The 24384-nt window shown below is 48.0% G+C and overlaps 1 protein-coding gene across 3 annotated transcripts; it reads left to right on the top strand.

Moving 5' to 3' along the window:
- Positions 1 to 1885: 1885 nt before the first annotated feature.
- LOC116269764 (MAP kinase-activating death domain protein-like) lies at positions 1886 to 24384 on the top strand. Of its 3 annotated transcripts, XM_031653453.1 has the most exons (13): positions 1886 to 2657; positions 2938 to 3000; positions 3239 to 3359; positions 3465 to 3570; positions 5670 to 5780; positions 8219 to 8326; positions 18216 to 18380; positions 18633 to 18705; positions 18838 to 18944; positions 20898 to 20906; positions 21092 to 21161; positions 23010 to 23056; positions 23399 to 24384. In XM_031653453.1, exons 2-13 carry the CDS (start codon positions 2955 to 2957, stop codon positions 23501 to 23503), a joined length of 1068 nt encoding a protein of 355 aa, XP_031509313.1. In that variant the 5' UTR covers positions 1886 to 2657; positions 2938 to 2954; the 3' UTR covers positions 23504 to 24384. The 3 variants fall into 3 exon arrangements, with proteins under 3 accessions (XP_031509313.1, XP_031509314.1, XP_031509315.1); XM_031653454.1 differs by lacking the exon at positions 2938 to 3000 and having other exon boundaries at positions 1889 to 2657; XM_031653455.1 differs by lacking the exons at positions 2938 to 3000; positions 20898 to 20906 and having other exon boundaries at positions 1891 to 2657.

The raw sequence follows: 24384 nt of genomic DNA, 5'->3' as shown, positions 1-24384 counted from the left end.
TCCATTTCTAATTTGTTGGCATGTAGTTATAGTCCCTAATGATTTTTTGTTTTTCTGTGATGGCAATTGTAATGTTTCCTTTTTTGTTTTTGGTGTTTTTTTGGCGGGAGTCTTTTCTCTCTCTTTCTCTCTCTCTCTCTCTCTCTGTCTCTTTTGGTTAGTCTAGCTCTAATGGTTTGTGGATTTTGTTTCTCTTTACGAAAATGAACTTTTCATTTTGTTGATTATTTATTTATTTATTTTGAGACGGAGTTTTGCTCTTGTTGCCCAGGCTGGAGTGCAATGGTGCAGTCTTGGCTCACTGCAACCTCCACCTCCTGGGTTCAAGTGATTCTTCTGCCTCAGCCTCCCAGGTAGCTGAGATTACAGGTGCCAACCACCACACCCGGCTATTTTTGTGTGTGTGTGTGTGTTTTTACTAGAGATGGGGTTTCGCCATGTTGGCTAGGCTGCTCTCGAACTCCTGGCCTCAGGTGATCCACCTGTCTCAGCCTCCCAAAGTGTTGGGATTATAAGCGTGAGCCACCATGCCTGGCCTATTTTTTTTTAGTCTCAATTTTATTTCTGCTCTGTTCTTGATTATTTCTTCTACTAATTTTGGGTTTAGTTTGTTCTTGCTTTCACAGTTCTTTGAGCTGCATCATTAAGTTGATTTGAAATCTTCCTACTTTTTTGATGTAGACATTTATTGCTAATAAGCTTCTTTCTTAATACAGCTTTTGCTGTATCTCATAGGTTTTGGTATGCTGTGTTTTTATTTTCATTTGTGTGAACACATTTTTAAATTTCCTTCTTAATTTCTTTGTTGACCCATTGGTCACTCAGGAGCATATTGTTTAATTTCCATGTATTCGTATGATTTTAAAAGTTTGTTATTTCTAATTTTCAGAGCACAGTGTTCCCTTGTGGTCTGAAAAGATACTTGCTGTGATTTCAGTTTTCTAAAATTTCTCGTTATACTTATTTCGTGGCCTAATATGTGGTCTGTCCTAGAGAATGTTCTGGGTGTTGATGAAAAGAATGTGTATTCTACAGCTGTTGGATGGAATGTTCTGTAAATGTCTGTTAGGTCCATTTGGTCTAAAATGCAATCTGAATCTAAAATGCAGTTTAAATCCAGTGTTTCTGTGTTGATTTTCTGTCTAGATGATCTGTCCAATGCTGAGAGTGGGGTATTGAAGTCCCCAACTGTTACTGTATTGGAGTATGTCTCTCCCTTTAGATCTAATAATATTTGCAATATTTGCTTTATATAGCTGTTTGGTGTTGAATGCATATGTATTTGCAATTGTTATATCCTCTTGCTGAAGTGATCCCTTTGTTACTATATAATTACTTTGTCTCTTTTTAGGTGTTTTGTTTTGTTTTGTTTTGTTTTGTTTTTTTTGAGACAGTCTCTCACTCTGTCGCCCAAGCTGGAGTGCAGTGGTGCGATCTTGGCTCACTGCAACCTCCGCCTCCAGGGTTTTCAAGCGTTTCTTCTGCCTTAGCCTCCCAAGTAGCTGGGACTACAGGTGTGTGCCACCACACCTGGCTAATTTTTTTGAGACGGAGTCTGGCTCTGTCGCCAGGCTGGAGTGCAGTGCAGTGCAGTGGCCGGATCTCAGCTCACTGCAAGCTCCGCCTCCCGGGTTCACGCCATTCTCCTGCCTCAGCCTCCCAAGTAGCTGGGACTACAGGCGCCCGCCACCTCGCCCGGCTAGTTTTTTGTATTTTTTTTAGTAGAGACGGGGTTTCACCGTGTTAGCCAGGATGGTCTCGATCTCCTGACCACATGATCCGCCCATCTCGGCCTCCCATTTTTGTGTTTTTAATAGGTATGGGATTTTACCATGTTAGCCAGGAACTCTGGATCTCCTGACGTGGTGATCCAGCCACCTCGGCCTCCCAAAGTGTTGGGATTACAGGCGTGAGCCATTGCACCCGGCTGAAAATCTTTTAATGAATAGAAAATCTACTCAGCAGTAGCAGATGAAGTTAGTGATATTTCTTAGGGACAGTAAAAGATAGGAAAGAAGAAATGAACATTTCTCAATTACTAGCCATGTGCTAGGCACTGTTAGGTGCTTTATATGTATCTTCAAATTTAATTCTTGTAAAGTAGTCCTATGAGGTAGGTATTATAACCTTCCTTTGACAGATTAGGAAAATGAGGCTCAGAGAAGCTGATTTTTGTACCTAAGGTCACATAAGCTAATAAGAGGCAGGGATCTGAGCCTTAGTCAGTCTGATGGTAAACCCTGGGTTCTTTCTGCTGTGTTACGTAACTACACAGAGAATTAATCTGATTGTTATTGTTGTTGCTTTAAAGAGAAAATAATCTTACAGAGACTAAGGAGTAAAGATAAGTCAAAAACGAAAACTTTATTGTATAGTTTAGGAGGCAGTAACAGAAAGCAGCGTAAGTGGACTTGCAGAAGCATGGGTACTGGAGTTTATGTTGTTAATGGATGGTGACTGGTGTGACAGCCTCTTAGTGAAATGCTTGGTTTCCTTTGCCCCTGTTCATTGCTACCTTGGCCACTGACCTATCATCTCTTCTCTCTAGGGTAAAGCCCATAGCTTGAAGCCAAGCGTAAAGGAGAAGCTGGCAGGCAGCCCCATTCGCACTTCTGAAGATGTGAGCCAGCGAGTCTATCTCTATGAGGGACTCCTAGGTGAGAAACACACTGGGAAGGCCCTTTGCACTGGAGAAAGCTGGCTCAGCCAGGGGAGAGGGTCACACTGAACAAGTAGCTGGTTGGCTTTCTGCTGATCTCAATGCTGACATTAGATAGCAGTTTTATACCTGAAGCAAGCGACTTACTGTGTCCAGAACAAGCAGTGGGTGAAAACTGGACAAGATTGGGTTTTGGTGTTAATCAACAGCCTCTGCCTTTCTGTCTTCCTTTCTTTCCTTTCTTGCTACCATGGTCCTTCCTGCTCTCAAATTGGCAGGAAGGGACAAAGGATCCATGTGGGACCAGTTAGAGGATGCAGCTATGGAGACCTTTTCTATAAGTAACCACATTTATTTGTGTGCTGTGTTCATCCCTCCTCCTTGGGAGGGACTGGGCCTTACTTGAAGGCATCTGGGGCTGGTGGCAGGCATGTTAGATCTGGGGTAGAGAGATTGTGTTTGCTTTGCCCTGGAATTTGTAATTATTCCCTTTTATCTGGATTTTACTCTTTATTTTTGTTTGGCAGCTATATTCTTAAATGTTAAATAGGCCCCCTAAGAAACCTTTATTCTATGCAGGCAAAGAGCGTTCTACTTTATGGGACCAAATGCAATTCTGGGAAGATGCCTTCTTAGATGCTGTGATGTTGGAGAGAGAAGGCATGGGTATGGACCAGGGTCCCCAGGAAATGATCGACAGGTATGGGGCTTAGGAAACCATTGGGAATATGCAGACTCAGCCTCCTCCTGGTTAGTTCCGTGGTCTCCCACTTGAGGGCTGACTTGTGCTTTGTCTTCTGCTTAGGTACCTGTCCCTGGGAGAACATGACCGGAAGCGCCTGGAAGATGATGAAGATCGCTTGCTGGCCACCCTTTTGCACAACCTCATCTCCTACATGCTGCTGATGAAGGTAATGTCATTTTTGCTGTGTCCAGCTCCACTGATGCTAGAAGGGCAAGGCTTGTTCCTGTCACCTGAATTTCGGGGCAGCTGGGAAGCTATCAAGGTATCTTACTTAGGGCTGTCTTCTTGATTGAAAGTCTGAGGCCTCTCTGCCAGCTTAGCAATGTTCTGTTTCTCTGAAGCTGCCAGCCTGTTTTACTAAGGAGTGTTGTAGAAATAACTGATGATTCTCTTTTTTTTTTTTTTGAGACAGAGTCTTGCTCTGTTGCCCAGGTAGGAGTGCAGTGGCGCAATCTCAGCTCACTGCAACCTCCACCTCCCCAGTTCAAGTGATTCTTGTGCCTCACCCTCCCCAGTAGCTGGGATTATAGGTGCAGACCACCATACCCAGCTAGTTTTTGTATTTTTAGTAGAGGTAGGGTTTCACCATATTGGCCAGGCTGGTCTCCAACTCCTGACCTCAGGTGATCCACCCGCCTTGGCCTCCCAAAGTGCTGGGACTACAGGCATGAGCCACTGCACCTGGCCAAGAACTGATGATTCCATACTATTTATTTATTTATTTATTTCTATTTTTATTTTTTTTGAGACAGAGTCTCACTCTGTCACCCAGGCTGGAGTACAGTGGCACGGTGTTGGCTCACTGCATCCTCTGCCTCCCGGGTTCAAGCAATTCTCCTGCCTCGGCCTCCTGAGTAGCTGGGATTACAGACGTCTGCCACCACGCCCAGCTAATTTTTCTATTTTTAGTAGAGATGGGGTTTCACCATGTTGGCCAGGCCGGTCTCGTACTCCTGACCTCAAGTGATCCTCTTGCCTCAGCCTCCCAAAGTGCTGGGATTACAGGCAGGAGCTACCATGCCCAGCCATTATTTGTTTATTTTGAGATTTATATGGTCTCCCTTTACTGAGTAGTTTCAGGATGCCAGTAGAGCTTCCCACAAAATACAATGAATTAATTTTTCTTTTTTACAGTAGTGGATTTTTAAAACTTAGAAAGGATGCTCAGGACCAGGAGTGGTGGCTCACGCCTGTAATCCCAGCACTTTGGGAGGCCAAGGCAGATGGATCACCTGAGGTCAGGAGTTCTAGACTAGCCTGACCAATATGGTGAAATCCTGTCTCTACTAAAAATACAAAAGTTAGCTGGGCATGGTGGCTCACGCCTCTGATCCCAGCTACTTGGAAGGCTGAGACAGGAGAATCGCTTGAACTCTAGAGAAGAAGGTTGCAGTGAGCTGAGATCGCACCATTGTATTCCAGCCTAGGCAACAGGAGTGAAAATCCATCTCAAAAAAAAAAGAAACGATGCTCAGATTTTGTTTTTCAGGACAGCCCTATATCTTACAGAATTTTCCATAGTTATAAGAAGAGCCAGCCATTAACAAAGTAATAGTAGACAGAACTTGGTATGTTGTACTTGGTTTTGTGGCTGTGGAAGACATATGTTACCAAGTAGAAGAGTTCTGCTCTCAAAGGGAAACATAAGTGTGGAGTTGATGGGTAGAAGAGAATTGTTTGGAGAAGGAGCCACTGGGTTTCTCCTCCTTTTGTTCTCCCCAACCTCCCTAAGTGTGAAGGGATCAGTTGATCAAATGCAGAGAATGCCCCCAGCCCCTCTTGGTTTGCTTCATTTCCTGGTGTAAGTTTCACTGTACTCTGGAATTTGGAGGGTACTGGTTGACTCTGGCTGGGAAAGGATGATGATCCCTAACCTTCAGAGATGTCTTAGCTACAACCCAGTCTGGTGTTGCCACTCTAAGTCATTTCTGAATTACACTATGAAGAGCCTTGGGGGTTTTCAGAGCCCTTGTAGGGGTGAATGTTGTGGTATTGAGTGGGGATAGGGAGAAAGTGTCCTCTGGAACCAGAACTGCTCTAAGAGCCACTTTTCTGCAGAAGCTAACTAGAGACAGAGCCAGGACTTTTCTTCCCCTCATGGTGGCAGAATACACAGTTGAAAGTTTTCTCCCTTGTTCAGTGATGTGGTCTTTCAGAATTTCACTTCTCTCAGATGGTGGGAAACCCACTTGTACATTCTCTTCTCTCTACCTCAGTCGAGAGGAGAGCAGATCCCTTGTTAAGAGTCCTGTTTTGGCTTTTCAGGTAAATAAGAATGACATCCGCAAGAAGGTGAGGCGCCTAATGGGAAAGTCGCACATTGGGCTTGTGTACAGCCAGCAAATCAATGAGGTGCTTGATCAGCTGGCGAACCTGGTAAGCACATCTGGCTACCCCTTAGGCTTCCCATGGGTCGTTTCTTGGTTTGTGTCACTTCCAGTCCAGTTCACCCCTGATTTTGCAAATGGAGCAGTTGTCTTTGACTCTAAATGAGGCATTAGTCCCTGTGTTCTGTGATGGGATTCTCTGTATAAAACTATCATAGTGCATCAGTTTTGATGTGTGGTCTGGACTGCTGAGGATTCAGAAGGTGAAAACTATTTCAAATTATTCTAAAATGTTATTTGCCATTTTCATAGGGTTACGTTTGCACTGATGGTACCAAAGCAGTGGTGGGTACAACTGCTGGCACTTTAACCCAAGTGAAGACAATGGCCCCAAACTATGCCAGCAGCCATTGTATTCCTTGCCTCGATACACTGTCAGTTTTTTATTTTTGTTTTGTTTGTTTTTTGAGACAGACTCTCACTTTGTCGCCCAGGCTGGAGTGCAGTAGCGCAATCTTGGCTCACTGCAATCTCCACCTCCTAGGTTCAAGCGATTCTCATGCCTCAGCCTCCCGAGTAGCTGGGATTACAGGCGTGTGCCCCCACACCCAGCTGATTTATTTATATATATAGAGAGAGAGAGAGAGCGCGCGCGAGAGAGAGAGAGGGAGAGACAGAGTTTCACTCTCTTGTTGCCCAGGCTGGAGTGCAATGGTGCAACTTTGGCTCACTGCAGTCTCTGCCTTGTGGGTTCAAGCAGTCTTCCTGCTTCAGCCTCCTGAGTAGCTGAGGTTACAGGCATGCACTACCATGCCTGGCTAATTTTTGTATTTTTAGTAGAGACGGGCATTCGCCAGGCTGATCTCGAACTCCTGACCTCAAATGATCTGCCTGCCTCAGCCTCCCAAAGTTCTGGGATTACGGGCGTGAGTCACTGCACCTGGCTTACACTCTTAGTTTTTTAAAAATGCTAGTTGTGCTTATAAATGTCCTTGAAGAAGCAGTGAAAACTGTTACTTTTATTAAATTGATTGATTATACTTTTTTTTTTTTTTTTTGAGACGAAGTCTCGCTCTGTCGCCCAGGCTGGAGTGCAGTGGTGCCATCTCAGCTCACTGCAAGCTCTGCCTCCCAGGTTCATGTCATTCTCCTGTCTCAGCCTCCCTAGTAGCTGGGACTACAGGCCCCCGCCACCACGCCCAGCTAATTTTTATATTTTTAGTAGAGACGGGGTTTCACCATGTTGGTTAGGCTGGTCTCTAACTCCTGACCTTGTGATCCACCCACCTCGGCCTCCCAAAGTGCTGGGATTACAGGTGTGAGCCACCACTCCCAGCCAAGGGAGACCCCATTTCTACAAAAAATAAAAAAATCAGCCAGGCACGGTGGCATGCACCTGTAGTCCTAGCTACTTGGGAAGCTGAGGTCACTTGAGCTCAGGAGGTTGAGGCTGCCATGATTCACGATCGCACCACTGCACTCCAGCCTGGGTGACAGAATGAAACCCTGTTTCAAAAAAAAAAAAGATGTATGGAGAATAGGAGCTCACTGTTGCCCAGGCTGGTCTCCCAACTCCTGCCTGGGCTCAAACAGTACTCCCGACTTGGCCTCCTAAAGTGTTGGGATTATAGGAATGAGCCCCCATGTCTGGCCTAAATGGATTTTAATGTAATAGTGTAAAGCGTTCATTGATGGGCTATCAGATTCCACACTGCAGCTGACTTTCAAAAGCTGCTGTTGCTGGGTGTTGTGATTTATGCCTGTAATCCCAGGTACTTGGGAGGCTGAGGCAGGAGTGTCACTTATGCCCAGGAGTTCAAAGCTGTAATGGGCTATGGTCATGCCACTGAACTCCAGCCTGGGTGACAGAGCGAAACCTTGTCTCTAAAAAAAAAGAAGCTGCTACTTCTCAAGTTCTGGTATAGTGTTAAAAAAAGAATACGTCTATTTATCTGAAAAGGCTATGAAAATCCTCTTCCATTTTCCAAATACGTAACTGTTAGGTCGTTTTTTTCATGTACCTCAACCAAAGCAACATACTGCAGCAGACTCAATGCAGAAGCAGATAGGAGAATGCAGCTATTTGCTGTTAAGTCAAACATTAAAGAGATTTGCAAAAATGTGAAATGGTGCCTTTTTTTATAGAAAATATAGTTCTTAAAAATGTTTATATTACTATGTAATGGGTTATTAATGAATTATTAATTGTTTTTATAATTATTTGAGAAATTTCTGTTTAAATTTCTAGTATGTAAATATCTATAACTCACATAAACAAAAGCTCTTTGGAATCTTCAATAAATTTTAAGAGATATGGGGCTTCTGAGACCAAAACATCTGAAACCACTTCCTGGGTGACCAGTGGCCAGCAGATGAGACTGTGCTGAGGAAGCTGATACGAATTTGATTGCTGGGTGGGGAATTCTTGGCCCAGAGCCCTCTTGAGAGGGATGTATGACTGTCTCAAAAAAATCTCTCTTTCATCAGAATGGACGCGATCTCTCTATCTGGTCCAGTGGCAGCCGGCATATGAAGAAGCAGACATTTGTGGTACATGCAGGGACAGATACAAATGGAGATATCTTTTTCATGGAGGTAGGTGCTGGTTCACGCTGGGGGCCCAAAGGGCTATTGGAGAGTCACAGGGAACTCCTAGAACTGATGCCAGAATATTTTTCTCGTTTCTCTCATTCATCTTCATGATCCATTTATCATTAAATTATCAGATTGGGATTTTCTGGTTTTTTTGTGTGTGTTTTTTTGAGATAGGGTCTCGCTCTGTCACCCAGGCTGAAGTGCAGTGGCTTGATCTCAGCTCACTGCAACCTCCGCCTCCCGGGTTCAAGAAGTTCTCCTGCCAGAGCCTCGCAAGTAGCTGGGATTACAGGCGCCAGCCACCATGCCCGGCTGATTTTTCTATTTTTAGTAGACATGGGATTTGATCATGTTGGCCAGGCTGGTCTCAAACTTCTGACCTCAAGTAATCCACCCACCTTGGTCTTCCAAAGTGCTGGGGTTACAGGCGTGAGCCACCGCACCCAACCAGATTATCAGATTGTTATTCAGATAATTAAATTCTATATAGTTATAGTAGATGATACTCATTTTTTTTTTTTTTTTTTTTGAGACAGAGTATTGCTCTGTCACCCAGGCTGGAGTGCAGTGGCGTGATCTTGGCTCACTATAGCCTCCGCCTCCCAGGTTCAAGCAATTGTCCTGCCTCCGCTTCCTGAGTAGCTAGGATTACAGGCATGCACCACCATGCCTGGTCAATTTTTTGTATTTTGGTAGAGACGGGGTTTCATCATGTTGGTTGGCCAGGCTGGTCTTGAACTCCTGACCTCAAGTGATCCACCTGCCTTGACCCCCCAAAGTACTGGGATTACAGGTGTGAGCCACCGCGCCCAGCCCTATTTATTTTATACACACACACACACACACACACACACACACATATAAAGATATCTATCTGTATGTAGATGATATAGTCACATTGTTCATAAATCAGAATAACAGAAAATAGTACACATTGGGAAGTCTTACACTCATTCTTGTCCCCTTCCACTGAATTTTCCACTCCCCTCACCCCTTCATCCTATAGACAACCACTTTTATTAGTTTCCTTTGTAAATTCCAGTGGATTTTTTTTTTTCTTTTTGAGACAGAGTCTTGCTCTGATGCCCAGGCTGGAGTGCAATGGCGTGATCTCGGCTCACTGCAACCTCCACCTCCTGGATTCAAGCAATTCTCCTGCCTCAGGCTCCCAAGTAGCTGGGATGACAGGCGCCTGCCACCATGCCCGACTAATTTTTTGTACTTTTTTTTAGGGATGGGTTTTCGCCATGTTGGTCAGGCTGGTCTCGAACTCCTGACCTCAGTGATGCACCCGCCTCGGCCTCCCAAAGTACTGGGATTGTAGGCATGAGCCAGTGCCCCGGGCCTTCCAGTGGATTTTTATGCAAACAATAAAATATGAACACAAATTCTTATTTTTCTTTTTTTTTTCTCTTTGAGATGGAGTCTCGATGAACACAAATTCTTATTTTTCTCCCTTCTTTTTTTTCTCTCTTTGAGACGGAGTCTCGCTCTTTTGCTCAGGCAAAAAGTGGTCCAAACTCACCTCACTGCACCCTCCGCCTCCTGGGTTCAAGCAATTCTCCTGTCTCAGCCGCCCAAGTAGCTGGGATTACAGGCACCCACCACCATGCCCAGCTAATTTTTCTATTTTTAGTAGAGACGGGGTTTCACCATATTGGCCAGGCTGGTCTTGAACTCCTGACCTCAAGTGATCCGCCCACCTTGGCCTCACAAAGTGCTGGGATTATAGGCATAAGCCACGCCACCTGACCTATTTTTGTCCTTTCTTTCAGAAAGATAGCGCATCTTATCAATTGCTTTATTCCTTGGGTTTTTTCATTTAATATTGTCCTGGTCCACTTCTGTATCAGTACCGAGAAAGCTTTCCCACTCGTTTTATGGCTACGTGTATTCCACTGTGTGACTGTGCCTTAATTTATTTAACCAGTCACTACATATGGATCCTTGGGTTGCTTCCAAATTTGCTGTTAGTGATACTGTGAATGATGCTGTGCCTGCTTCATTTTATACATGTGCAAGTGTGTCTAAGGATTCCCAGAAATGAGATTGCTGGGTCAGAGGGACAATGTATTTGTAATTTTGGTTGATGGAATTCTTAAGTGTCTCATAACATGTAATACCCCCTTTGCAATTTATTTTGTTGAAGAAATTGGATCATTTGCCCTGTGGAGTCTCCTACATTCTAGATTTTTTGCTGATTGTGTCTCCTTTCTGTTAGCGTGTTTCTCTGTCACATATTTCTCATAGACTGGTAGTTCAGTTTAGAGGTTTGATCACTTTCAGATTCACTCTTCTGGGAAGAACACTTAATGAGTGGTGCTATATGCTTCCTGTTGCCTCTTATGGTCATCCCTGTCCTACTGATCAATGGGCTCAGATGTGGGCAGTCTGATCTGCCCACCAGAAAGTTCCTCATTTGTCTTTTCTGATTTTGCCTATGATATTTTTTGACACCCATAAATTTTTTACTTGTATATAATTTTTTTTTTTTTTTTTTGAGACAGAGTCTGTCTCTGTCGCCCAGGCTGGATGCAGCGGCACGATCTCGGCTCACTGCAACCTCTGCCTCCCAGGTTCAAGCAATTCTCCTGCCCCAGTATCCCAAGTAGCTGGGATTACAGGTGCCTGCCACCACACCCGGCTAATTCTTATATTTTTAGTGGAGATGGGGTTTTACCATGTTGGCCAGGGTGGTCTCGCACTCCTAACCTCAAGTGATCCACCCACCTTAGCCTCTCAAAGTGCTGGGATTACAGGTGTGAGCCATCACGCCTGGCTACTTTTATATAATTAAATTAATCAATAGTTTCTTTTACGGCTTCTGGATTTTGAGACATAGTTAGAAAAAGCCTTACTCTCTAGGATTATAAAGGAAATTGACCATGTTTCCTTCATTTCTGTGTTTTTAATTCTGAAACAGACCTCTAAGTAATTTTAAGGACCAAGTACAACTCCTAAATATAAAGTAGTGAAATTTTGCTTATGTTATCTGTTCCCCTGTGATTTAGCTGAATTTGATTTCCACAGTCACAGTTTTTTGAACAGGTAGTTTACCAAACAGAGGGGCTTACCCTGAAGCAGAAACATACACGTCAGTGTAGCCAAGAAAGAGTCATTTTCATGTCACCCTTTAAAGTGTTAGAATTTGCCTTGTTGCCCGTCGGAGCTGAGGGCTGACTCAAGACGCCTGCACCACAGTAGAAGTGCCGCATGACTCTTGCCCTTTTCTTTTCCTTTAACAAAAAAAATCTCTCCAGCAGTTTCCTTGGACTACTCTTACTCTCACCACTGTACAGAGGGAGCCTCATGCTAAGTCTCTGGAGTGTGGGACTGGACGCATTGCCCAAATAGATGCCACTTCCTTGAAGTGGTGCCATGCCAGGGAAGAGTGCACCATGGTCACTGTGACATCACCTGGCTACTGTGAGGCTATTTGATTTAGCCTTTCTCAGAGCATAGCCTGCTTTCTGCATGATCAATTGGACAGCAATTTGGGAATTTTTTTCTTTTTTTTTTTTTTTTTTGAGACAGAGTCTCACTCTGTTGCCTAGGCTGAAGTGCAGTGACGCAATCTTGGTTCACTGCAACCTCTGCTTCCCAGGTTCAAGCGATTCTCCTGCGTCAGCCTCCTGAGTAGCTGGGACTACAGGCACATGTCATCATGTCCGGCTAATTTTTGTATTTTTAGTAGAGATGGGGTTTCACCATGTTGGCCAAGCTGGTCTCAAACTCCTGACCTCAAGTGATCCGCCCACCTCAGCCTCCCAAAGTGCTGGGATTACAGGTGTGAGCTGCCGTGCCTGGCCAAGGAAGATGTTTTTTTTTTTTTTTTTTGGAGATGGAGTCTTGCCCTGTCACCCTGGCTGGAGTGCAGTGGCGCAATCTTGGCTCACTGCAACATCCACCCACTGAGTTCAAGCGATTCTACCTCAGCCTCCCAAGTAGCCGGGACTACGGGCATGCATCACCACGCTCGGCAAATTTTTGGTATTTTTAGCAGAGATGAGGTTTTGCCATGTTGGCCAGGCTGGTCTTGAACTCCTGGTCTTAAGTGATCTGTCTGCCTCGGCCTCCCAAAATGCTGGGATTACGGGTGTGAACCTCCGTACCCGACCAAAGATTTTTTTTTTTTTTTTTTTTTGAGAGTCTTGCTGTGTTGCCCAGGCTGGAGTGCAGTGGTGTGATCTCAGCTCACTGCAAGCTTCGCCTCCCAGGTTCACACCATTCTCCTGCTTCAGCCTCCCGAGTAGCTGGGACTACAGGCACCCAACACCTTGCCCGGCTAATTTTTTGTGTTTTTAGTAGAGACAGGGTTTCACCGTGTTAGCCAGGATGGTCTCAATTTCCTGACCTCGTGATCTGCCCGCCTCGGCCTCCCAAAGTGCTGGGATTACAGGTGTGAGCCACTGCGCCCGGCCACCAAAGATTTTTAAAAATTGTTTTTATTGCCCTTTTTTTAGTTACAAAAGTAAAACAGTATATGCTATAAATGTTTCAAACCATGCAAAAGTTTAAAAATAATTAAAGGCCAGGCACGGTGGCTCAAGCCTCTAATCCCAGCACTTTGGGAGGCCAAGACGGGCGGATCACGAGGTCAGGAGATCGAGACCATCCTGGCTAATACGGTGAAACCCCGTCTCTACTAAAAAATACAAAAAAAAAACCTAGCCGGGCGAAGTGGCGGGCGCCTATAGTCCCAGCTACTCGGGAGGCTGAGGCAGGAGAATGGCGTAAACCCGGGAGGCAGAGCTTGCAGTGAGCTGAGATCCGGCCACTGCACTCCAGCCTGGGCGACAGAGCAAGACTCCGTCTTAAAAAATAATAATAATAATAATTAAAAGTTTTACTCCCTCTCAATCCTTTGTCCCAGAGGTAACCACTATTAAAAGAGTTTTGTGTGACTCCTTTCAGATTATTGAAAATGCATATTTGTGTAAATATAATTTATTTATATGGAATTTTATTTTGGCACTTGTGGAAGTGGTATCAAATTACAAATGTTGAGCTGGGCGCGGTGGCTCACATGAGCCTATAATCCCAGCACTTTGGGAGGCTAAGGCAAGCAGATCACCTGAGGTCAGGAGTTCCAGACTAACCTTGCCAACATGGTGACACCCTGTCTCTCCTAAAAATAAAAAAATTAGGCGGGTGTGGTGGCAGGCGCCTGTAATCCCGGCTACTTGGGAGGCTGAGGTAGGAGAATCGCTTGAACCCAGAGGGTGAGGTTGCAGTGAGCCGAGATCATGCCACTGCCCCAGCCTGGGTGACAAAGCGAGACTCCATCTCAAAAAGAAAACAACAAACAAATTACAGATATTGTTAAATAATTTGCTTTTTTCACTTAATGATATACCTTTCCATGTCTCTCTCTTTTTTTTTTTTTTTTTTAGTTTAATGGATGCTTAGCCATTAGATATTATATGGTGTACCATAATTGGTTTAACTAGTGCCTCCCACTGTTTTTTTTTTTTTAAATATTGCTCAGGCCGGGTGCGGTGGCTCAAGCCTGTAATCCCAGCACTTTGGGAGGCCGAGACGCGCAGATCACGAGGTCAGGAGATCGAGACCATCCTGGCTAACACGGTGAAACCCCATCTCTACTAAAAAAATACAAAAAACTAGCCGGGCGAGGTGGCGGGCGCCTGTAGTCCCAGCCACTCGGGAGGCTGAGGCAGGAGAATGGCGTAAACCCGGGAGGCGGAGCTTGCAGTGAGCTGAGATCCGGCCACTGCACTCCAGCCTGTGCAACAGAGCGAGACTCTGTCGCAAAAAAAAAAAAAAAAAAAAAAAAGCTCATTGGGCCAAGCATGGTGGCTCACGCCTGTGATCCCAGTATTTTGGGAGGCCAAGGCAGGAGGATTGCTTGAGCCCAGAGTTTAAGACCAGCATGGGCAACAGAGAGAGACCCTGTCTCTACAAAAAAATTAAAAATTAGTCTTACATGTGGTGGTGTATGCCTGTGGTCCCAGCTACTGGGGATGCTGAGGTGGGAGGTTCGCTTGAGCCCAGGAGGTCAAGACCAGCCTGGGCAACATAGGGAAACCCTGTCTCCACAAAAAAAAATTTTAAGTAAGCTAGGCATGCTGGTACATGCCCGTGGTCCCAGCTACTGGGGAGGTTAAGCTGGGAGGATCCTTGAGCCTGGTAGGTCAAGGCTTCAGTAAGCTCTGATTGCATCACTTCAGTCCAGCCTGGGTGACAGAGCAAGACCCTGTCTCAAAAATAAATAAATAAAAAATAAAAATTGCTCATTGAATATCCTTGAGCATATATTTTGGCACCCTCACATGAGAATTTCTATAGGATATTGTCCTAGACATGAAATTTTCAAGTCAAGCTTATTACATTTAAAATTTCATTAGATTTTGCCAAATTGCCATCCCAAAGACTATACCAGTTTACACCTTCAACAGCCACTTAGGCGACTCTTAACAGTATATTACGAGCATTTCTCTAGCCTAGAATGCTCTAGCTTAGAAATCATGTGTTCTCCTAAATGTGTTCTGCCCGCCTTTACATGATGTTCTTAAAGGATTATGAAAGGTGGAGTGGTATGGTCCATTTTCCCCCTGGAGAAAACCACAGAGTCAGACTGGGGCTAGAACTCAGGTTTCCCATTCCTACTCTGCCACTTTGACTCATTCTCCAAAGGCTTTAGAACTCCAGTAAACTCTTATACAGTAGCTTAAACCTGATAGTCTTGTGTAGTCCTTACTCACCTAATATTTATGGAGCACATATTGTGTGCTAGGTAGTTTTTTGGGTGTCGGGATTATAGCAGTGAATAAGACAGACGTCGTGATTTCTATTGCCCTTAGCATTGACTAGCTATCGGGGAAATCAAATAAATAGAGTATTATAAAATACGGTGAGCATTATGAAAGAAGCTCAGGGGGCAGGAGTTATGAGAATATATAGCAGAGGGCCTTGGAGCTGTGGACAACTCCTTTGAGAAGTTGACCTTTGAGCTTAGACTTGAAGAAAAAGTAAGAGTTAATGGTTGGGGAGTGGAAGAGCAGTCAGGGATATTTGAGCTAGAACCAATGGGACTCAGTGATGGAGTGTAGTTAGAGTGAAGAGGAAGGAGTCGGGCATCACTTCTTCATTTCAGGCTGGGGCAGCTGGGTGGATGGTGGTGCCGTTTCCTCAAATAGCAGACTTAAAAGGAGGATCTGCCCAGGAGGAGATGTTGAGTTCAGATTTGGACACAATGAGTTTGAGGTGCTACATGTGAAGCATCCAGACATTGAGAGGCTCAGGAGCTCAGGAAGAGAGGTCTAAGATGGAGAAAGAGGTAAGAACCGTCAACGTAGTAATAATCATTAGTTTCATAGTTCTGATATCTAGTAGACAATTAGGGTACTTTCTGTGTGCCTGGCTTTGTATGCACCTTACATACTTTATGCACATTAACTCATTTAGTCTTCATAGTAACTGTAGGAAGTTATTACTGTTACTATCCCCGTCTTACCCGTGAGGAACTGTGGACACAGATGAACTTGCTCAGGTGGCACAGCTCAGTAATGGCAGAGCTGGAATCTAAACTCAGGCTGACTTTAGACCTGTGCCCTTCACCACTGTGCTATAATGTCTCCTGTAACATTTGAAGCCTTAAGAACAGGTAACTGGCCGGGTACAGTGGCTCACACCTGTAATCCCAGCACTTTAGGAGGCCAAGGTAGGCAGATCATGAGGTCAGGAGATCGAGACCATCCTTGCTAACACGGTGAAACCTTGTCTCTACTTAAAAAAAAAAAAAAAAAAAATTAGCCGGGCATGGTGGCGTGCGCCTGTAGTCCCAGCTACTTGGGAGGCGGAGCTTGCAGTGAGCTGAGATCACGCCACTGCACTCCAGCCTGGGCGACAGAGCAAGACTCCATCTCAAAAAAAAAAAAGAACGGATAACTTCACCTGAAAGAGAATGTTGAACAGAAGGTGTCAAAGATATTTAGTTTTTAATTTATATCATCCTGTATTGTATCATTTTTATGCAGTAGGCACTGTTCGTGTGTCACTTGTGTAATTAATTTTTTAAAATATTTTTATAGAGCCGGGCGCGGTGGCTCACGCCTGTAATCCCAGCACTTTGGGAGGCCGAGGCTGGCGGATCACAAGGTCAGGAGATCGAGACCATCCTGGTGAACACGGTGAAACCCCGTCTCTACTAAAAATATAAAAGAATTAGCCGGGCGCGGTGGTGGGTGCCTGTAGTCCCAGCTGCTCCGGAGGCTGAGGCAGGAGAATGGCGTGAACCCAGGAGGCTGCTGAGACTGCGCCACTGCACTCCAACCTGGGCAACAGAGCAAGACTCCGTATCAAAAAAAAAAAAAATTTTTTATAGATATAGGGTAGACCCAGGATTAGAAAGTACATCAGCTCCATTTTTCTCCTTGGTTAAGTCTGTCATGATCTCCTGCCTTTGTGTTTGTCAACAAAGATGATTCCTGAGGTCGTAAGAAGGAGGCATGAGATCTCCTCCAAATACTTTAAGTCCGTAGAGCACATAAAAGGTAAATAAATAACTGGGCTGGCCGGGCACGGTGGCTCAAGCCTGTAATCCCAGCATTTTGGGAGGCCGAGATGGGCGGATCACGAGGTCAGGAGATCGAGACCATCCTGGCTAATACGGTGAAACCCCGTCTCTACTAAAAAATACAAAAAACTAGCCGGGCGAGGTGGTGGGTGCCTGTAGTCCCAGCTTCTAGAGAGGCTGAGGCAGGAGAATGGCGTGAACCCGGGAGGTGGAGCTTGCAGTGAGCTGAGATCCGGCCACTGCACTCCAGCCTGGGTGACAGAGCGAGACTCCGTCTCAAAAAATAAATAAATAAATAAATAAATAAAATAAATAACTAGACTTGGTGCGGTGGCTCACACCTGTAATCCCAGCACTTTGGGAGGCCGAGACGGGTGGATCACTTGAGGTCAGGAGTTCAAGACCAGCCTGGCCAACATTATGAAACCCTGTTTCTACTAAAAATACAAAAATTAAGGCCGGGCGCGGTGGCTCAAGCCTGTAATCCCAGCACTTTGGGAGGCCGAGACGGGCGGATCACGAGGTCAGGAGATCGAGACCATCCTGGCTAACACGGTGAAACCCCGTCTCTACTAAAAAATACAAAAAACTAGCCGGGCGATGTGGCGGACGCCTGTAGTCCCAGCTACTCGGGGGGCTGAGGCAGGAGAATGGCGTGAACCCGGGAGGCGGAGCTTGCAGTGAGCTGAGACCCGGCCACAGCACTCCAGCCTGGGCGACAGAGCGAGACTCCGTCTCAAAAAAAAAATAAATAAATAAAAATAAAAATACAAAAATTAGCCAAGCATGGTGGTGTGTGCCTGTAGTCTCAGCTACTCGGGAGGCTGAGGCAGGAGAATCGTTTGAACCCATGAGGCAGAGGTTGTAGTGAGTCAAGATTGCACCACTGCACTCCAGTCCAGGCAACAGAGTGGGACTCTATCTCAAAAAAAAAAAAATTATAGCCAGTGTGATGGTGTGCACCTGTAGTCCCTGCTACTTTGGGGGAACCTGGGAGGTCAAGGCTACAGTGAGCTGAGATGGCACCAGTGCGCTCAAGCCTGGGGGACAAAGTGAGACCCTGTCTCAAAAAAAAAAAAAAAAAAGAGGTAATAAATAACTGATTGATTTGTGCCTCCTCACTTATACACAGGTTCTTCTAATGACTCCATCTCTTCCACCAATCCTTGTAGCAGGCAGCATGTCAGTAGTTCTGTTTTGTGTCTCCAACTAGGGACACCATGAGTATAAGGCAGAAAACCTGACCATGGGGATGCCGCAGGGCCAGTTGTCCCACCCTTTCCCTGTAGGAAGCAGTCTAGGGAGAGGCTGTCAGAGACAGAAACCACTGAGCCGCTTTGTGCACTTCTCCAGGTGTGCGATGACTGTGTGGTGTTGCGTAGTAACATCGGAACAGTGTATGAGCGCTGGTGGTACGAGAAGCTTATCAACATGACCTACTGTCCCAAGACCAAGGTGTTGTGCTTGTGGCGTAGAAATGGCTCTGAGACCCAGCTCAACAAGTTCTATACTAAAAAGGTACCCAGGATCTGTGTTTGGGTTGGGGCTAGGGTAGGCATTGAAGACCAAATAGTGAGTTTATCTTTGGGAAGTTAAAATTCCAAACCCCATGTCTGGAGCCACACTTCTGTCTCCAGCTGTTGGGTGGGGTACCTAAAGCTGTCTCGGAGGTCCTGGCGTCAGCCCAAGCCTTCAGTGGCCATTACAGAGCAGTGGGTGGGGAACCGTGGACAGCCCCCATGATGGGACCGCTCTCCCCCTGTGCCACAGTGTCGGGAGCTGTACTACTGTGTGAAGGACAGCATGGAGCGCGCTGCTGCCCGACAGCAAAGCATCAAACCCGGTGAGGAGAGTTTTTCCTGAGAGTGTCTTCCCTGTTTCCACCAGTCCTTCTGAGTGTCAGGGGCCTGGCAGGGAAGTCAGGGGTGGGATTCCCCACCGCACCAGTGAGCTGATAGCCCCTCCCTCACCACAGGACCTGAATTGGGTGGCGAGTTCCCTGTGCAGGACATGAAGACTGGTGAGGGTGGCCTGCTGCAGGTCACCCTGGAAGGGATCAACCTCAAGTTTATGCACAATCAGGTAGGTGCGAGCAGTAGCACAAGGCTCCCTGTAAGAAGGACCAGTGTCCAGGCCCCCAGTACTTCCCCAGCAAAGCATGAGAGAGGGCCCTCAAGCTAGAGGGAGAACTGGAGCAGCTGGACCCAGGAAAGAAATCCCAGGGGAGGGCACAGTGACGTTGGCGACCACCTGGCGCTGTGAAGGTGCACCAGGGAGCCCGCGGGGGAGGCTGGGCAGAAGCGAGGCCGGGTGGCCACGCTGCCCCATCCGTTGGACTCCACACAGTGTGAGTGGGAGCGTCTCACTTGGCCCTTCCCCTGCAGTGTCTCTGCCTTCCTCTATTCCCAGGGTATGCTTCTGCTTGGTGGTTTTGCTTTGAGAGTCTAGACTGGCCGATCTCTTTGTGTCTTTCTGGTGTGCGTGCAGCTTGCGTGTGCGTGTGTGTGCGTGCCTGTGTGTAAGTAGCTTGTATCTGTCCTCTCTGGAGTGTGTTTATTTGCCTTTTTCTTCTGCGAATTCTTCTGTTCTTTTCCTTCCTCTGAGTGTTCCCACTCTGTCCCCTGCTCCACAGGCCCCATTCCCCTTCTTTTGATTGGGAAGCAGTTCTGGATACATATTTCCCTCATTGTAATTCCACCATAGGAGCTGACTTTTTTTTTTTTTTTTTCTCTCTTGGTCTTTTAACACAGTGTTACCTTTTTCTCTCAGTGGACATTCCTTAAGCTAATTCCTTTCTGAGGCCAGCGCATCATCCCAGGTCCGTTCACAGCTCTGACTCCTCACACAAGTGCCTTCCCTCCTCTTTCCCTGATGTCCGGGTTGCTCTCCCTGAGGCTCTGAGCCAGACCCGAATGTGTGAAGCCCCATAGCCCCTGGCCAGGCTGCAGACCCTCAGGGGAGGTGGATGCCTGACTGACGTGGCTGTCTCCCTCCCTCTGCTAGCCGTTGTAGCTCTCTTCCAGGAATGTAGCTGGGCAGCTTTGGTTTAACGGGAAACAGCTGCCCAGGCTGCCAGCAGCCCCTTAGTGTATTTTCAATCTAGAATTTAGGGCGGTAGCCAACCCCAGAGACCTTAGGACCAGCCCAGAGAGGGGTCTACCTAAGTGCTTTTCTGGACCACAGAGGTGTCAGTATTTCTTGAGGAGCAGGCTCCTGACCACATTTTAGTGCTGTGGCCTCCCTGTCTGAAGATGAGATCTTGCTGAGCAACGCCCAGGTGCTCTGCCCTGTTCCTCGTCCTGCCCTTGGCACAGCCCCTCTGGGCAGCCATCCAAGCCAGTCTGTGGTTGAAGGCTTGGCCCCTAGAAGATAGATTGCGCAGAGAAGGGGAGGAAAGCGCAGCTTCTCAATCTCACCTCACAGTTAATAATGAGATAGCAACCTGCCCCTCTTCTGCCACACAGTGGTCAGTTGGACTGGAGGGGGCAGCAGACCTCCTGGTAGAGCTGTGCAGTCTGGGGTGAATGGGAAAAGCACAGGCTTTGGTGTCAGGACGTGCTTGGATTTGAAGCCCAGCTTCCACGTTCATGGGCAGAGAAACTTTCTGATCCGTAGTTTCCTCATGTAGAAAATGGGGGTAATACTATATACTGTGTCATGTAGGCGCAGGGATTAGAAATCGTATTTGTAAACCCCAAGTATGTGCTCAGCAAGTGGTAGCGGATATTATTATCACCACATACCTCTTGGGAGATCCTGGATCCTGTTTCAAGGAGGATACCAACACCTCCCACCCCAAGGACAGTCTGAGGGGAGCTTTGTGCCCGTGCCAGCCCTCTGCGCCGGAGGAGGATGCATGGAAGGGTAGAGACCTGATGGGCTGAGTGGGGATCCCTGGGGCACGGTGTCTTACAAGCACTGCCCTGGGCAGAGGGTACGGGCGGGCAGCCCAGGCCAGCAGCGGGGCCTTCGGGTTGGGTTTGACCATTGAAACTAACGCCTTCATTTCTCTCCCATGCTTTCTCCTCCGGCCAGGAGCGGAAGGTACATGCCCTTTCTGCTATCTTCGCTTCTTAGCGCTTTTGAGTTGTGTGCGTGTGGATTCTTCTGTCCTCTCTTTGGGAAATAGACTTTCTTTGTGTGGGTGGGGCTGTAGCTGGGAGAGTGTGCTGTGTGGGGCAGGGGTGGAGCCTGTGGGCCTTACCCCGCCCTCCCTCCCTCTCTTGCAGGTTTTCATAGAGCTGAATCACATTAAAAAGTGCAATACAGTTCGAGGCGTCTTTGTCCTGGAGGAATTTGGTAATTACACTATTTTGCTCTTAGGTCTGGACTCACATGGCAGTAACTCAAACCTCGGAGCTCCAGAGGAGGGTCTAGGGTCAGGGAGAAGAAGAACCTCTGTAGAGAGGTCAGGAGGAGCAGGAGAGACAAGGAAGAAAAGGGACCCCTGAGATGAGAGCCGGGAAGTGGAAGGGAAAGATAGATCATGGATCGCAGAAGAGCAAATGGGGCCTCAGGTGGGTTTCGAGTTTAGAGGTGGTCCTGAAGCAGCTCAGCGAAGTAGCACCACCTCCCCGTGCTGGGCCAGCCAGTGGTCAGAAAGTTTGGGATAGAGCAGACTGGTGACCCCCAAGCTCCACTATGTCTGTATCACCTGCTGCAATCTCTCTAGCAGCCCAGTCCTCCACCCAGCCTCCCTGGCACCACTCTGGTCTCCACCTGGCCTCTGTGCCAGACAAAGGGCACGGGGCATCGCAGGTAGACTCACTTGAGGGACAGAGGAGCCTAGCAGGGCAGCTGTAGCCCGAAGCTGGGAGCCAGCGCTAGGGAGTGGTGTAGTGGGTTCTCACCCTGGGGCTTTGAGTTCCTGCTGTGTTTGTGCTTCATTCTTTTGTGCCCCTCATCGCTGCTATGAAAACCTTCGTTCTCCAGCAGGTAAAGTGACCTCGGCTCGTGCTGCCTCTCCCCAGGTCTCTGCCTTGGGCCCTGCCCTGGGTGGGTAGCTCCCTTCCACCGAACCAGCTCCTCACACTGCCAGCTCATCTCTTCCTTTCTCCCCCATCCTCTTTCTTCCCACCTTGCCTCCCCCCTCTCACTGGCTCACTGGACCTTCCTCCCCGTGTGCTCACTTCTCTCTTCTGTCAGAGAGATACTTGGGGGAATCTTCCAACTCAGGAGAATGGCCTGGGCTTCTTGCTCTACCTTTGATGAGTTTATTCCCTGCTGACCCTGAGTTTCCCCAAATTCTGCTTCCCAGGGTCAGAGGAAGGTACAGCCAATTCTCCTCCTGCCTTTTCTGGCCCCCAGGGAGATGCCAGGCCCCTCCGCTCCCAGTCTCAAGGGGCCATGATGATGGCTGAGCCTGGGGGGCCTACTCCTTCCTCTGGCCAAGGAGAACCCCTGCATGGCTGGAGCGGGGGGCTCTCTTGCCTTCCGGGCTGTGGACATGTGTGTATTTTGCCTGATGCTCCCTGTCACCTCCCTCCCTGGGTGCTGTACTCGCCTGTCTTCTGCTGGGTGTGTTGCTCCAGAGCCCTCAGACGCTCTCCCTCACACAGGCAGGCCTGGGCTTCTCCTGCCGCTCAGGGAAGGACACTGCCACGTCCTGTGGGTTTAGTATCATGTTACCTCTTCAGCCTCAAGACCCTCTATGTAGGGGGCTGGGAATAAAGGGAACTGTGTTTAACATGACCCAATTTTCAGGCTGGTGACAAGATGAGTTCACGGGTGTCTCAGCAAAGTTGGACACAAGCTAGAAACAGCTCTCTCCTCCCAGCCAAAACCTGGGAATTCCCCACAGCAGCTCCTCAGGGGCCCTGGACAGTAGCCGTGACCAGGCTGGTGAAAGGTCCATCCCTCCCATCCAGGGCTTTCAAAGAAGTGGCTAGAATCACAGCCATCAAGTAAAAGCCACTGCGGACGGCAGAGGCCTAGCTGAGGAGGCTGGGGCCATGTCCTCCCAGCCGGCAGGGTCTGGACAGAGCCTCTGGTGGCCTCTGCCCTGTCATAGCCTAAGCGCTGCAGCCACTGTGAGAGGCCACAGAGGGGAAGGGGACCCTGACGCCGGGCGCTGCCGCCTGGGGGAGCATGGCACTACTGCTCTTAGTGTTGAACTTTCTGTTTTGTCTCTTGCCCGTCCGGTTTTAGTTCCTGAAATTAAAGAAGTGGTGAGCCACAAGTACAAGACACCAATGGTGAGTGTGCTGCTCAACCCTGATGGGCCACAGTGTGCAGGGCTCCCTGGGGACCTTCGGACAAGAGGAGGGGTGGGCCCTCTGAGCACACAGGGTTGAGTGGGGACCTGGTCTTGTTGCCAGAGGTTCAACTCAAGCTGAAACGGGTCTTGAGCCCCGGGAGACAGACACACACACATGGATCCCCTCTCCCACGGGGACAGCTTCCTTGCTTGGAGCTCACGTTTAGTCCAGAGGCCCATGCCCAGTGTTAGGGCAGGAGTTGCCCATTGGCAGATCCTCCACACGTGGAGATGCAGGAGTCTCAGTATCGTGATCCGCTTGGTTTTCTCTCCCCTCTAGGCCCACGAAATCTGCTACTCTGTATTGTGTCTCTTCTCGTACGTGGCTGCAGTTCGTAGCAGTGAGGAAGATCTCAGAACCCCACCCCGGCCTGTCTCTAGCTGATGGAGAGGGGCTACGAAGCCGCCCCAGCCCAGGGCACGCCCCTGGCCCCTTTCTGTTCCCAAGTGCACGATGCTGCTGTGACTGAGGAGTGGACGATGCTCGTGTGTCCTCTGCAAGCCCCTGCTGTGGCTTAGTTGGTTACTGGTTATGTGTCCCTCTGAGTGTGTCTTTGAGCGTGTCCACCTTCCCCCTCTCCACTCCCAGAAGACCAAACTGCCTTCCCCTCAGGGCTCAAGAGTGTGTGTCTGTGGGGCTGGTGTGAACCCACTGTTGTGTGTCCTTGAGACATTTGTGTTGTGGTTCCTTGTCCTTGTCCCTGGCGTTATAACTGTCCACTGCAAGAGTCTGGCTCACCCTTCTCTTTGACCCGGCACGACTGGGCGCCTGGAGCAGTTTCACTCTGTGAGGAATGAGGGAACCCTGGGGCTTGCCCTCTCAGAGGAAGGGCACAGAGAGGAAGGGAAGAATTGGGGGGCAGCCGGAGCGAGTGGCAGCCTCCCTGCTTCCTTCTGCATTCCCAAGCTGGCAGCTACTGCCCGGGGCCCGCAAGCGTGGGCTGCTGCCTGCTACAGCCTCCGTCACTGCAGTGGAGCAGCGAATTCCCTGTGGCCTGCCACGCCTTCGGCATCAGAGGACGGAGTGGGCGAGGCTCGTGGAGTCCCAGGGACCACTGGCTGCTCTGCCTGAGCATCAGGGAGTGGTCAGGAAAGGCCAAGCTGGGTTTGCACATCTGTGTCTGCAGGCTGTGTCTCCAGGCATGGGGTGCCAGGAGGGAGAGGCAGCCTGGTCATGGGCAAGAGATGACTGTAAATATTTCAGCCCCACATTATTTATAGAAAATGTACAGCTGTGTGAATGTGAAATAAATGTCCTTGACTCCC

Source organism: Papio anubis, chromosome 12 (assembly GCF_008728515.1).
Source record: "Papio anubis isolate 15944 chromosome 12, Panubis1.0, whole genome shotgun sequence".
Taxonomy (NCBI): domain Eukaryota; kingdom Metazoa; phylum Chordata; class Mammalia; order Primates; family Cercopithecidae; genus Papio; species Papio anubis.
This window is presented reverse-complemented; position numbering and strand designations above follow the sequence as displayed.

What these genes read in the sequence shown, in the direction of transcription:
- LOC116269764 (XM_031653453.1), top strand. Translation starts at nt 2,955, where the DNA reads ATGTGGGACCAGTTAGAGGATGCAGCTATGGAGACCTTTTCTATAA. An exon ending in CCCCAGGAAATGATCGACAG is followed by an intron (nt 3,360 to 3,464) that starts GTATGGGGCTTA and finishes TCTTCTGCTTAG; the next exon opens with GTACCTGTCCCTGGGAGAAC. An exon ending in TTGATCAGCTGGCGAACCTG is followed by an intron (nt 5,781 to 8,218) that starts GTAAGCACATCT and finishes CTCTTTCATCAG; the next exon opens with AATGGACGCGATCTCTCTAT.